This window comes from Oreochromis aureus, linkage group 1 (genome assembly GCF_013358895.1).
Source record: "Oreochromis aureus strain Israel breed Guangdong linkage group 1, ZZ_aureus, whole genome shotgun sequence".
NCBI lineage: Eukaryota > Metazoa > Chordata > Actinopteri > Cichliformes > Cichlidae > Oreochromis > Oreochromis aureus.
The window spans coordinates 21,922,045-21,937,708 of NC_052942.1; the positions used below are offsets into that span (position 1 = coordinate 21,922,045).

The 15,664-nt window shown below is 39.2% G+C and overlaps 1 protein-coding gene across 1 annotated transcript in view; it reads right to left on the bottom strand.

Annotated features, from left to right (window-relative positions):
• Positions 1-15,664, bottom strand: part of galnt18b (UDP-N-acetyl-alpha-D-galactosamine:polypeptide N-acetylgalactosaminyltransferase 18b) — an 87,398-nt gene that overhangs the window by 33,347 nt on the left and 38,387 nt on the right. Inside the window, exons 3-6 of the mRNA XM_031735928.2 lie at positions 13,025-13,191; positions 5,140-5,323; positions 3,477-3,674; positions 3,110-3,224 (exon numbers count right to left, since the gene is read on the bottom strand). Of these exons, the coding sequence (XP_031591788.1) occupies positions 3,110-3,224; positions 3,477-3,674; positions 5,140-5,323; positions 13,025-13,191 (664 nt within the window). The remainder of the gene's footprint in view (positions 1-3,109; positions 3,225-3,476; positions 3,675-5,139; positions 5,324-13,024; positions 13,192-15,664) is intronic.

Consider the following 15,664-nt stretch of genomic DNA (forward strand, 5'->3'; position numbering starts at 1 on the left):
TCTCTGAGGATTCGTCAGCAGCCAGTCTGCATGCTGGCAGGTGGTCTGGAGGCATGACCAATATGCTACAGACAGACAGGCAGACAGACAAACAGACCCTGTTGGGGCTCTATGGGACTGTTAATCTGGGGCCAAGCCAGGGTCCTTCAGACTTGTAGCTCTAAGCTCATTGTCTCACCCTCTGTTTCAAAAATGCTGCAGAACTATAAACTGCATTTAACTCCCAGCAAGGGTAAGTTCCTTCAGTCAATTATAACCATGGAAGTAAACAACATGGTGGACAAAGACTGAACTCAAAGCTAACATAATAAAGCAAGAAGGCAAAGTGATGGGTTATAATATATGTGATAAAATCATCAATGTGTTCAGCTATAAATCAGGCACTGGGGCTATTATTGGACTCGGGAATTCTAAAAGCATGTAATGACTTGCAGGACTAATCTCCCTTCTTTACTGATGATTGCATCTCTGTCATTAGTGAGCATGGATATTTCAACATTCAGCGTACTGTCATAAACTTGTCTCCATTTCCTGCTCACAAAAAAAAAGTTGAGGAGGAGCTGTCCCTCGTTTCTTGCTTTTAATGAACAGGCTGATAGCTGCATTAATGATCTTGGTATAGTACATGTGTGCTATCATCAGCTACAGGGTACTTCTAGCTCTGGCCCATCTGCTTTTGGTTCTGCTGAAGTGAATGCACACAAAAGCGATTTTCAGCTCCCAGACAAAGCTGATGAGGGTGTACAAATTAATTAAAGCACTGTTAGAAGGACGCAACTCAACGGCAGACACGGTGCATCTCTCTGCTCTAAACAATGTCAGCATTCTGTTCACACACGGTTGCTATCACAGTCTCACATGTGCTTCAGAGGGATCGCCAGGGCATGAAGGTGATCATTCAGACTTCAGAATTCATTAGTAGTGATCATTTGTTCTAGCTAAATCTACATGAGGGAATATGTCACAGTGCATTCCAGGTACAGTAGGAAAAAAGGGATAATTCCCTCTGCTCGAGTCACTTGTTCCAGTCAGATCATCTCAGCATTTGCAGTGCATGGCCTCCCTGTTTTTCTACTATTTTTCTTGTTGTAAATTTATGTAAAAAAGGAAGAGAATTGTATTTTATAAATAAAAGATTTAGATTTTGTTTGTTTAGATGTCGCTTGTTTTATGATGTATTGTTATACATGACCAGAAATGATCTCTGTGCCTTGATAAGGTAAGAATAAAAAACAAAGCAGCTAATTCGAGCCAAGCTAGGCTACGTCTAGGCCAGTGTTCGTGTTTTTTTTTTTTTTTTTTATTGTAATGGGAGAAGTAAAATGTTAGTTTTGCAGTTTAATTTTCCAAATAAGCAACATGCCAATATTAATATTTTCCCACAGTTTCCCTGTTCCTTAAAAACAAAACATATTCTTCAAAAATATGCTTGGTTTCACTTTCTATCCATCTCTTATAAGGATAGCAATGCATATAGTCCTGAGACAGTCTGCTTGTGAGATGGGAGAATAGATAGCCTTTACATTTTGTGGGTGAAAAAGACAAGAAGTACATCACAGTAAAATGCAAACTGTGCAGTGTTGCCAACTCCTCAGTAAGGAAAATCGCTATTGGCTGTCCTAAAATGACGTCATCGCCTAATTTGCATAATTGGTCATGCTAATGTAATTGTAACCTACGTTGTTGGAGAGAGAAATAACATCGTGGAAGAGACATAAAGTGAGTAAAAAACGTCCTAAATGCAGTTAGAATTTATTTAGAACTACAAATTAAATTTCTTTTAGTAATTATTGTTTTTTAATGTCACAATTCCAGTCAGTGCGGGAGCAGCGGCTTCGCTCATGCGCGATTCATTTGCCGTTTGGAGGCATAGGTGTGAACATCTCCTGCCCTGATAGCAGCTGGGGGAGGACTATCCTCCGCCTGTGAGTGCTTTGGCACGGGTGAGGTGCCCATGGCAGCACCGCTGCTTGTTGAGAGTAAGAGCGATACGCGTTTTCACGTCAAAAAGTCGTCATAAATAAGTCTCCAATAATACCAGTCGCCAGATTTGTCGCTAGTCGCTTTTTAGAAAAAAAAAGTCGCTAAGGGGTCTGAAAACTCGCTAAATATAGCGACAAAGTCGCCAAGTTGGCAACACTGAAACTGTGCCTGGCTGATGATAAATGTTTATCAGCCGAAGAGCTCTACTTCACATGTCAAGAGGCACCTGCAAGCAGAGCACAGCAGCTCCAGAACACTTTTAACTCAGATGTCACGCCGATTGAAATTCATGAGCTTGTTGCTGCTCACGTGTTGGAGAAGATGCCACCAACTCACTATGCCATGAGCTAGAGTCTGTGCATTCAGAGATAGATGTACAGTAGGTTACATGGCCAACTGTACACCTACCAACAGGAGAAAAGCACAATTTATGGTCCCGCAAATGTGTCCATCAGAATACATTTTTATGGTTGGACAGTGATTGGAAAGGGATGCTCCTGTGCAGTTCTCCAAAATCCCGATTGCACCTCTGTGAACGAGTGACAGTGTAGTTCACCACTGAAGCAGAAACCCAAAAAATGATCAAAGATCAAATAAATAATATTAAAATAAAGACAGGCACGGTCATTGTTTTTAACACTCAGTATCACTTGCTGTACTTATTGGGCAGTGTGATACTACTACTACTAATATGTGTGCCATGAAGGGAGATTGTTTTGTGAGTTGTATATTTCTAAGAACTTTCCAAAGAATGTTTTGATCAGCAGTAATTTGAAGTGCCAGCCTTATTTTACAGTTCTCTAGTTTTAAGATTAAAAACAGTAGCATTCAGCAAAAAGACACCGTGTTGACAGTTTGTATAATGGATATTCTACATAACCCCAAAGGCTGCTTCATATTTCTTTCCCCCACACTATTTTTAAATGCACAGAGACCATTGCTTGAAGCCAAATTACACTTTCCCAGGTAAGGCTTATGAGTTTAGCATTTTACATATGAACCAGTGAGTGAAGACCTCTGCGACCTTGCTCCTAACAACCATTAAGTTTCATTATCATAGTTAATTTTCCACACATTACCTGGATGAACAATGGCCCATAGCTAGAGGAGTGACATCATTACTCACCCTGATGCCCAGCTCCACGTTTTCACCCCCATACACCTCCATCCCTTCATCGAGCAGGCCAATCTCCTCAAAGTACAGCCTATCCACCACAAAGCAGCCAATCAGAGCTGGGCTCCTGAAGGATTTAAGGGGATGAGGATGAGCTTTTTTTTTTTATTTTATCAGTTGCTATCCTCTGCACATATAATGTTAGCGTGACACAGTTGCTATAGTAACAGAAGGCAGGAAAAGATGTGTGACCCAAGAACGTGTAAAACGTTCATGGCTGTGCATAAATTCCATTTTTAGCAGGATTTACATGTGTTTTTGAATACTTTAATCATTTTATTTTATTTAGGCTAAAAACATAATTATGTTGTTTTCTTACTGAATTGGTGCAGTCTTGTTGCCCTTGTGCCACCAGGACTTGGGTGGGTTGAGGTAGCGACACCACAGCTCCCAATCAAAGCCCTGTGCAGACAGCGGATACTCTTCAATCTCAAATGTGTCATATTTGATGTTATCAAAAGACGGGGAGATTATCCGCGTTCTGTCTTCTTTAATTCTCTGCAGAATAGGTTCAGCCCTGTAAATATGGAGAGAGAAAGATATTTCAGTGTCAGTATGTGTTGTTGCGTGCTTTCTCCATCGACTCTATGACCACACTTGTCAGGTTAGGGTATTTGTTCAGTAAACAATTTTATTCAATTCATTGCTCATCTCAAAACTTTATGGAAATTATTTTTTTTAATCAAAATATGAAGAGATAAGATTTGTTTACACACAATCACACATTTTTTCTTTTCCAAACAGTTTTTCAAAAAATGCAATTCATGGAAAACTAACACAATACACAATAACAGGAACACATACACACACACATACATACATACACACACACATACATACATACACACACACATAAAAAATTGAAAGTTATATTATGAGCCATAACAGAGGTTGGATCTGCTATAATGAATATATTACAATAAACTCCACTTATACAATCACTATACATCTTAATTCCCATGTATGCATGTGTGTGCCCTTCAAAGATTGTGGAAAATTTGAATATAACTGTTATTTTATTTTTATTAAAGCACATTTTTTTTCCCCTAAAAAAATCATATTCTTTACTTTTGATGTGATTTTGACCAAAGGGATGTGAGGTCTTTATTGCTTCACATCTAAATACATGAGTGGGTCTTACATGTTGGTTTGAAATGTGACAAAGAACAAAGAAGACAAAGAATATTGGACTCTGTATTTTTAACTGTTAGTTGATGTGTTTCAGTGATCTTGTCATACAAAGATACAAATTATTGTTGCCGATAGAACAACAGTTTATGGTCTGGCTTGACGTACATGTAAATGTATATATTGCGTGAATTACTAAGGGTCTTCACATTCTTTAGCACAAGTCAGTTGTTTCAAAGTGCGGAATAAAAATCTTTGGGGAGGGATGCAGCTTTTTATGCTCTAGCCCACTCTGAGTGCGAGTGAGTGAGTCCTGAGAAGAGCCCGAAGTGCTGTTTATTCAGTCGTAAACATAAAACTACTCAGCTGAGCTTTTTGATGTTTGAATATCATGTACTGTATTTTTTATTTACTTAGTTCATTATACAGACATAGCAATTTTCTTTCTTTTAAAGTAATATATACAGAATACATTTCTAAAATTTGATTTAAGTGAATTTGCAGTTTTGTTACAATTTTTTGTCTTTTTATTGTAGTTAATCTACAGTAGCGTAACTTAATTTTTATCCACTTGCTTGTAATGCACATTGTGTATGTGTACATTATATTTTTATTTTACAATATCTTGTTAATTTATTTTATCTAGCTTTAAATATGATTTAATCTTTTTCAGCTGAATCTGTTCGTACTTTTTTGGAACCTGCGCTAACCTGCCATTTATATAAAGGAAGTTTGATGGTTCAATTGAAAAAGAAAAGAAACGATCAACCCTCACAGAGCAATATGACTCAAGAAGCGGCGCTCTTGCGCTGCTAAGCTGAGCTTTTCTCATGCTGCACTTGTGAGTTACTCACCATCCGACACTGAACTCAACGTGGGCATCAAAGAGGGCAACGACTGGGGCGGTAGCAACCCTCCACCCACTCACTCGGGACCGGATCAAACCCTCCTGCTTGTCATGCCGCACCATCTTTATGAATCCTGGACGTTGGCTGTTAGTCTCAGACACAAAATCCTGAAGTTTCTCCTTTAGCTCATCTGCAAGAAACAAACAAATGCATATCAGTATCTGAAGATATCATTTGAAAAGGGTAAGAAAAGTGAGAGCTACTTATAAGTAAACTTCCACCCACAAGAACACATCATGTCCTCCTCCAGTGGGCAGTATTTCACTGGTCGGAGGCCAGCAGCACTTCTGCTTCACTGCTTTGATCACTGGACCAAACAGGCAGCAGCTTGAGCCAGCACTGCAGACCTCCATGGGGCTTACCAGTCATAACGGGATATTGCAATATTGAGAACTCAGCCTGCAATGCTTTTCAAAACATGGAAGGAGGAGATGAAATGTCTGTGGTTTGATGTTTGGATTCAAAGTTTACCTCCATTATTACCTGAGCTGTATACTGTGTGATGAATCACGCCATGGAGACTCATGACTCATTGCTGCTTACATGACAAATAAATATGTATTTTACTTCAAGGTTTTGAGAGAGCCACATTTTTGGTAATTTTCTCAAAAATCCAATAAATTACAACAGCACATTTACACGTTCACCTTGTGCTTCGACTAGAAAAATGCCAAGGCTAGGAAACAGACTGAGACGGAAACTAATTCTTTCAAAAAGGCCAACCTTCTGAGTCTGCTGTAAAATATCAGCATAGACCAGTGTGATAAGGCAAAATTACATCATAGCTCTATACTGTACTATCAACCAGATAAAGCTGGGGAAAAAAATAAAAGTTTTATCAGTACTGCGTTTCATCATTCCTTACATAAATCACCCGAGGCTGTGTTCCCACTGTTTTAACCATCTTTTCAGTTTGAAGAGAGTGAGAAGCAGCTGCGAGAAGACAAAAAGTGGCTACCGTGAAATCATGCTGTGCTGGCTTTATTAGAGGCAGTGTGAGGTGCTTTAGAAATCTGAAAAAATAAGTTTGATTTTCTAAACGAATAATGCTAGCAAGAAGTTCTGTTAAAGAAAGTTTCTGTTATTCAAAAGTTGTACAGTCCTGTCCTCATCAACTCTACAAAGATAATAAAGGCAGCATATTTTCTTGGAATGTAAAGATTCCCCACAGTCCTACAATGCATTCAGTAAACCAATATGTGGTCTTTAAATGAAATATTTTTCAGCCTTATTTTCTGCTGGCTTCTGGCTTATTAGTTAATTTTGACAACTGTTAGTAAACAAGTCTCACACCATATGACCCAGTGAATCCACAGCATTGAATTCCTATAGAAAGAGCAGAAATGAGTGCTAAGAGCTCCTCTTTTCTTTTGGAATCCTTTCAAGGGTTGCCAAAGCAGTAATTATCTTCATCTCCTCCATATGTGGAGTATGAAAATTTTATTATTTCTTTCTTTTCATTGATATTCACGGTAAAGCAACATGATTGCCAAAGCCAAAGAATTGCATAGGTTCTTATACACACACATGCTTATACACTGACCGGACACACTAGAGTCTGCTGACATCACATAATTCCTAGCATACTACATTGCCACCCAAGGTCAAGTTGATAAGGGGTCTTGTTTTATAAAAAAAAAAATCTCCCTCTTGCTGAACTTGGGGTGGTGGTGTATGTGTTCCTCAAGCTCGGGTCCTCTACGAGACACCTGGGAGTTTGACTGTTCTGCGGATTATCTTAGCTGTTCCTAGGACTGCACTTTTCTGGACAGAGACCTCTGATGTTAAGCTTTAAAGCTTCTTATGCTCCTATTACCACTGGGAGCACTTTGACCTTTAACCTTCCACATCTGCTGCAGCTGTTCCTTCAGCCCCCGGTCCTATTCTTTTTATTAACAATCATTCTTTCTGATGTTGTCTACTGGGATTGCCAGATCCATCACTACTTCAGACTTCTGCTCCTTGTTAACCACCACCATTGATTGGCCAGCAGCTACTTGTCTGTCTGGAACTTCCTACAGGACCAGCTGTTCCCAACCACCTTTGTTGGTGTCTCCTATCAGGAGTTGGAGACTAGTCTATAAAGAACATAGATGATCCCATACACTATCCCAGCTACTTGGTTCTCCCTCCTCTGCATCTTATTTCCTCTTACTTTGTGATGGATAGTCTCTGGGGTAAATTTGGACATTCTGCAGCTTGGGTCCTCATGACTGTGGGTCTTTTCTAGCCACTGGTAGGATGTCTTGTCAGCCCCTTCCTCTATCTGATGGCACAGTTCCTCCTTCTGTTCCTCATCATTGAGTGTCTGAGTGCCTGAGGCACTCATCTCAGGGGACTATCTTCCAGATGTATTCATAGATGCTCTGTGTTTTTTCAAGGATTCAGGTTATGATGCTAATAAATCTTCACCCTCTCTCTTTCTGGTGCTCGTAGAGCCTCAGAGTGCTGGACTCCGGGTTAAAACCTCAATGAATTGTGAGGAGTTTTTGCATCTTGACATCAGTGGCATCTATGTCTCCTGTGGCCAGCTTAGTATTCCAGGTGAGTATCTGATGACTCATAGGGCTTATTTATTGATGGCTCAGATCCTATTCCTACCATTCAGCTGGCTTCTCAGCACCTGTCTTACTTTCTGGATGTATTTGGCTACGGTTGACCTTCTTGCATCTTGATCATAGTTCCAGTTGGCCTGTGGGATACACAGGTACGTGAAGCTGTTCTATAAAATGTCCGCTATCCTGCCTTCACCCTTGAGTCTGAATTATATAATGTCAACAAACTCTATGAAGAGTGATAATATAGATAAGATATCCCACCTATAAATGTGAGCACAGGAGATGACACTTATTTCAGTTTGTGCACACTCACACTTTCCAGACACAAAATGTCATCGAGCAACAAAAGTAAAAAACAAAACAAAAAGATTTACGTGGTCAATTCTGGAATATATCACTTGGCTGTTGACTTATGCTTTGGAGGCAACAGCCAACTTTTGGATGATGGGTATAGTTGTTTCTCACACTAATCATTGTTTACAAATACAGATACATTTTAAGAAGTTCTTATAAAGCAATCTGTTGGTTTCGAGATTGCATTTAGGGCACAGGTGTCGAACTCCAGGCCTCGAGGGCCGGTGTCCTGCAGGTTTTGGATGTGACCTTGATCCAACACAGCTGATTCAAATGGCTAAATTACCTCCTCAACATGTCTTGTAGTTCTCCAGAGGCCTGGTAATGAACTACTCATTTGATTCAGGTGTGTTCACCCAGGGTGTTATCTAAAACCTGCAGGACACCGGCCCTCGAGGCCTGGACTTCGACACCCCTGATTTAGGGAATGCCATCGATCTTGTGCTCTCCATTCACACTGTTTATCTGCATGCAACCAAAATCATACTACAAGCAGACCACACGTGGAAACAGGAGTGCTTCGACAGAAAAGAGTCAGAGTGTGTTTTATTTATTCCAGTGGACGGCTGCCATTTCCCAACAGGTAATAAATAATTCAAAAGCACAGTAATTCTCACAGTAATGAACATGCAGTGCATGCCACATATAACTCTGTGGTATATTACATGTCCTGTATGTTGAGTATTACAGTAGCAAGAGGAGTCAGTAACAGTCGGTTTCTATACCTCCTGATTAACTGCAATCAGCTAACAACTGAGATGTGAATTTGCCCCTAATGAGATTTCTCGAACTCAAAGCAGAGTAATTTTTGTACTAATTCAAGTTTAAAGGCATTTAGTAGAGAGATTAGCTATATAATTCCATTTACTTTGGCTAAAGCCAATAAAGCCAATCATATGAGCAGCTGCAACAGATCTATAAGTTTTAATCCATCAATAATTAAGACATACTAATGTGTATGTGCACTGAAAATAAGAATGATGCTCTCATTCCTTGTAACAAATCCTAATAAAACACACTTCATTACACCAGGAATAGCTGATAGCCAACGCTCATCAATCTTTCAGGACCAATATCCGGCTGAGGCTCTGCTGGAAAGCAATGGGCTTTGGGATAGAGTTGGACTCAAACAACAAGCAAAACAGGTTATAACATCACTGTGCAGCCGTGCACTAATTCCAGTACATAATTTACAAGCATCAAAGAAAATTCAAGGTTTTTCTCACTCAGAGGATGAATAGCAAATCTAATGGTGAGTGGCAAAATAGAAGAACCTGCCATTTAGCTCACCTCTAGCCTATTCTCAGTCAGATGTGACACAGTTATAGAAGAGGATTTCCTGAATGCACAAACCTTGAAAGCTTTCCATGTGGCTACAGGGCTTAAAATCCTCTTGTTCAGATTTTCTCCTAGCTGCACAGAGAATTAGCTGTGACTGTGTCATATATATCATTGCGTCCACAACCAGGCAAAGGATATTTGATGAATGGGATTTTAGTAATTGTTTCCTTCCTCATCTGTCTTTCATCATAACTTACATAAATGTTTCTATGAACTGAGCCTATCTGACTATGCCTTGAATATTATATGTTTCTTTCATGCATGTTCAAACTAAACACCATTTATCAGCAAGCAGGAGTTACTGCTTGCACAGCAGATGGCAAATCGTCATGGATACAGGTCTCGCAGTTGATGAGTAGTTTGCACAGCATCACTTGGCAATTTCTCACTGCACAACTCAGTGGTAGTGAAAATCAGTGTTTAAAATATCCAACTGAGAACTGCTCTTCCTCCACAATCAAGCCAAAAAGTCCAAAGGCAGTTTGTTTAAAAAAAAAAAAAGGAATAAAAAAGCTAAAAAAACCAAAACATGGTGAACATAGAGTACATTGCTAACAGTTCTATCACAAATTGGCACTGCCTGTTTATCATACTCTAGACGTTGATGAAGACTTTTCTGGTACGGACGTTTCAGTAAGCATTGTCAAAAAACAGGAAAATATCTGGACATATTCTTGGCAGTACATATTAACAGCAATTTGAACACTAATACAATCTTTTATTTTTGATCATATCATAACTTTTGTGTGGCCTCCAGCTTTCACTGGCTGGACCTTTAGTAACCGCTTGATGGATATCTCAGTGGTTTCCAACAGCTGCTGGAACCTTTTTGCACACATGAGGGCTGAACCATTCCACACTAAGTCAGTGGTTACTGGTCAGTAACAAATTGTCATAAAACATGCCAGATAGTTCTTTAGCAAACTGAATCTTTTTCTGTTTTTAAAGGAGCTGAGACTATTATGGTTAGCTCACTATTTTCTGAGCACTTTACATTTAACTTGTGTCACTAAAGGATTAATTAGCCAACAAAAACATTAGACTCAATCATATATCAGAATATTCAGGCAGTTTTTGACAACTGTTAAACTCCATAGTAACCTCTGCCTATGACTATTTTTTACATGAAGGCAAGGGAGGACATTTCTGAATGCTTAAGCATGCTTAAATTATTTTCATGTTTTTTAACCACTTTTGAGAAAAGTTTGCATAAATAGTCTGCGTGGCAGAACATTATATCAGCTAAAATACAATCTTAAAACTATCTTCTAATGAAATTTAGGCTTTTTATTAGCTATCTCTATCTCCTTACTTAAATGAGTGAACAGGAAACCTTGGCAAAAGATTGCATGTTGCCTGCAGAGGCTAATCAGCAGGCTAGCCTTTGAATTTCTAGATTGATGCTGCAGAGACAGTCGTCTTCAACAATTTTACATTACTATAAACATGATTTTTTCTTTCTGCTGTCCGTTTTCTTTCAGGTTCAGGTCTCATCATAGAACTCTACACCCTAACATATTACATTTTAGGGTAAAGAATGGATCATAAGTCCTCTGAGCCTGTCTAATAAGCGATACCCTCTCAAAACCCTACTTTTACACGGACAAGTCTTTCGCGGCCCACAGCTTGGGACATTATCCAATTAAGGAGGAATCAGCTAGGTCAATTTGCCCTTCTCTCCCTTGATGGCTACACGTTCTCCTGCATGCTAATGCCTCTCGGAGGTGAGCTGTGACAGCGGCCGATGACTAATGCAAGGCTGTGGGTGCCTCAGAGGTAAGCTCTGGATGATGACCCTTTCAGCACTATCAGCAGCATCACAGGTCAACAGGCTAACGACATTTAGCACAGATAAGATTCACAGTCATGGTGATAATGATAACACCAGGCCTATCATACGCAGTGTGACGGAGTGCTCAAGCAAACAGGGCGAAATGCCATCAGCAAAATGTCAACGCGTGACTTGGGTCTCTGAAGGCGCTGAAGGCAACTGCTCTCCAGCTCTCAATTACCTGATGAAATATGAATGAATATTAGTTGTAATTTGGGACGAGACTTCTGGGTTTTGCATTTTTTTATATGATACATTTGGATATATCCAACTTTATGGCCAGTAACAGCCAGAAGGAGAGAGATCATTCTTATTCAGTGGAGTTGAGGTAAGTTATCAAGACATACCACAGTGATCTATGTTTTGCTCCAGCAGGCTACAGGCAATGCTCCATGTTGTGCATTATTGACTCTGGTAAACATATTCCTCCCAGTGCCAGTATTTCCCCTGTTGATTGGCCCGTAATGGTTGTCTCAGTTCCTGTTACAAGGTGCAGAGCCTATTTAAAAGTGAAAAGCCTATAAATGACCTTGGCACAGTATCATTACCTTTTTATAGTCTGCTTTCTGCCTTTGTGATGTAGTTAAAGTCTTCTGCTGTAAATTATCAGGTCCACTTTCACAGGTGACTTCAAGTCTATATCTTGTGCTCTGCAAAGCAGACTAAAGTCACCTGTCAGTGATCTCACACATCAGTCATGTCAGTGATAGCAGCACAGAAGGAACAGAGCTCAGCAGTTACACGCATATATTAAATGTCTTTTTGACCTGACAGTGTTTACTCAACATCCAATGAATGCAGATGTAAGAATTAGGTTTGCAAATGCAGACAAGATATGTACAAACACTTCATCACCTTGCTGGATTGTTATCTGCCTCGGGGCAAATTTCCTGGCTTTGCAGCTAATTAGTGTTATTCATCTATCAGTTAAACCCAGTGTACACAGCTCCTAATTAACATTAAAGGAGTTTGAAGGCCCTCAGAGGAGCAGTGCATATAATACAGATACTGACTGCAAGCAAACACCGATATGTAAACTACATTGGCTTTTCCAGCTTTGCATTCTTATGTATGCTCTGTGTTTTTGTGAACTCTTCACTAATTGGCCGTTTTATTGAGGATACTTTGGGAGCTGAGCTTTAGGGTTGAATGTATGCATTTTGAAACTTTGACAAGAAGCATTATTGCAATTGTATTGAAGCATAACTCAGTGTATCAGTGGCAGTTTACGCTGTGCTCTCGCTTATGCACATTAGAAGAGAAGGCCACTCAGACTGAAAACTATCAAAGATTTTGTTGAAAGTAATTTTGAACAACTTTGGTTGGAATTGCTCAGGTTCCCCCCAAAACCAATAAAGGCAGAGAAGGAGAGAGAGATGCTGAAGGATTACTCTGATAGCATCCAGGATGGGCTTCCACATGGTTTGTACATAACCTGTAACCCAACAAAACAATATCTTTATCTGATGATGTTCTCCATTACCTTGGGAGTAATTGCATGTGACAAGATAATTATCAGATGGAAGCTTAGGGAAAGGTAGATTAACACACTGCTTACTCACTCTTGCGCTTGTGATCAAACCACATAAAACTCTTAGAAATGCATAGTAGGCAAAGTGTCACCCTAATTGCAAATCCATCTCTATTACTTCAATCTAGCTGGAAAGGCATCTATTGCCTGTTTGCGGCTGCTGAGCTACAGCTAGACAAACAGTCAATTTCTGTTACATAAAATGTGGGTACTTACTGTTATTGCTGTTGTCGTCCACCAGGATTATCTCTTTCAGCAGGTGGGAAGGTGTCCTGTTGACGGCAGAGTGAATAGACCGCAGGATGACAGACAAGGCTTCGTTCACAAAAATGAACACAATGCTCACTTGAGGGAGGTTCAAGGGATAAGTAATGTTTCTGCACCTGTGGAGGAAAAATAACAAATAAGAGGCAACGTTTAGACCTTCAGCTTGTCTAAAGGATTAACAGACACGTCTGACACTATCCCGCTTAAGAGTGAGATATTGTCAGGTTTCTTGCCAAACAGTCTTCTTGGCAGACTATCAGAACCTTATATCCGATTATCAATGCATAAATGTTGTCACTGGTTTATGGTTAATCTAACAAATACGAGTGCTAGTGCACTGGTGGTGCTCTGCAATGCAGAGGGAAAACAAAAGAAAAGAAAAGTGGTAAGGTCTGTCATTAATCTCCCGCTCCTCTCTTTCTCTTTCAAAACACTGTTTTCTGTCACCACATGTTGACATTTGCATTGTGAATAATGAGTCCAGCTTCTTCTCCTGAGAGGAAACTAAATGTCTGTTTCCAAGATTTGCAGAAAGAGAAAGCTGCACAAAATGCCCATAAAATTCCAGGAAAAATTGCTTTCAGTCTGAACAGAGGTGTTTTTAAATGACCCAGGTGTTTATCTGTTTGGTTCTATGGTTCCTGTGTTCACACAACTACTACCTCAATAACAGCAGTGGAACAGCAGCAAAATTAGTTAAAACCTCCCCATAATATCGTCTAGAAATGAACATTTAATTTAATTTAAAAGAAGAGAATTGGGTTAGGACTGTGTTATTTTATTTGTTTCTACACCCCTCAGAAAAATTCAACAAAACCCCATTGCTGTCCATGTTCATCATGCTCTCCCTTCCTTTTGTATCTACAGAAATCCATATCTCAGGCATAATGTTTGGGAAATGTGAAACAGAGACACAAAACATGTGTGATTAATGTCTCCCCTGGAACTGTCTCAGATGAGTGTGCAGAGCCAGTGTTAGTGGGAATGAATGTTCTGAATGGAGTTTGGAGAAGAAAATGTCCAAAAGTTCTTTAAGCTGTGTAAACTTTAGCACTATATCACCATTTATTCTCCACCATGGAGCCATCTACATATGTCTGGTCCCAAACGTGATGATGTGATGTAATTCTTTCCCTGATTTTTGTTTGGAATGACTTGTGTGATCACATTTTTTGGACTGTAGAGTGGCCTTCATTAAATTGTCATTGCTAAGAAGGTGCACAGTCACGTTTGGTGATGTGAATGATATTCTGAAGACTGAGTCGCCTTGCAAAGATGTTGCTGTTTTGATCTGCAGAGAGTTAGTGCTTGTTGCTCAGGAATTAATGTGCCTTCAATACACAAAGACCTTGAAAATTCTTGTATTGTGTCCATTTAAGTGCTTGCTCATAGGGGGATTTCTTGATTGTTGGGGTTTTCTCCAGAATAGTAGTCTTTACCTTTGACTGTTGGGATAAATATGCTTTACAGCTGCCCCAGCACCTCTTTAAATGGGCGATTTGCCCCTTGACAACCCCAGTGCAAACTACATTTTTCTTACATCTATAACATAATTCACTCATCAGCAGGTGGTGAGTGGTGTTGCACGCTTCAGGCAAAAGTAAACTCTTCATTGGGTTTCAATTACTCAGGCATTGTTTTTCCATGTGACCTTATAAATTCTTTGTCACTTCAAAGTGATTTTTCATTAGAGCTAAAAATCAGAACACAATGCCAGTGTGGATTTCTTTAGCCAGTACATGGATGTTTACAGTGAGATTAGAGACAAAAACCATCAGATAATTTTTAGTTAATCATCAGTTTATCATCAGTATTAGATTTTAAAAATGTTTAATGGTTTTTTTTTAACACAAATAACAAATATTTGATTCTGTTATATATTTTTTAACATTGCATAGTTTTGTGATATTTTATAGTTTAGTGGGTGAATTGTGAAAATGCAGTTTTCCAGATAGAAAATAGAAAATAAAAAATTGAAGAACAATATTTGCCAGTTCAGAATTTTTATTTTTTTGTTTGGTCAAATTTAGAACGGATGTTCATGGTCCCAACAGGATGACTCCAGCTGACTTTATTTTTCACTGCCAAGCTGCAACCTCCCGGGCTTATAAAGCAAGCTAAAGACAAAGTGCTAATTTAAGCTCCTTCAAAGTTTCCAAATATGAATCAATCCCAAAAAACTCCAAGATTGAAATCCCCAACTTCAAAGTAAAAATAACTGCCTGAAGAAAATGGGGTTTTAATTTTCCCCTTCACACTTTCATAACAACTATGAAAGTATGAAAGGGAACATTTTAGTTCACTTAATATTAAAATTTATATTAATATTAAGCGATTAAGTAGTATTAATATTAAGGCTTCAAGATAGGGGTGTAGCTATTCTGACTGCTTTGACTGATGGGTGAATTTGACCTCTGTGTTTGTGGTGTTGTATCTACTCTGTGGTACAACCTGTCCAAGACATCTGCGCTCCAGTTTTGATGAGTGAAATTCTAGTATTTTATTAATCTCTTCATTAATAATCGGTCAATATGCAAGTTGCGAGGACTTTGATCGTGTTTCTTAAATTTGGAAGTGTTTTTTGTAGTT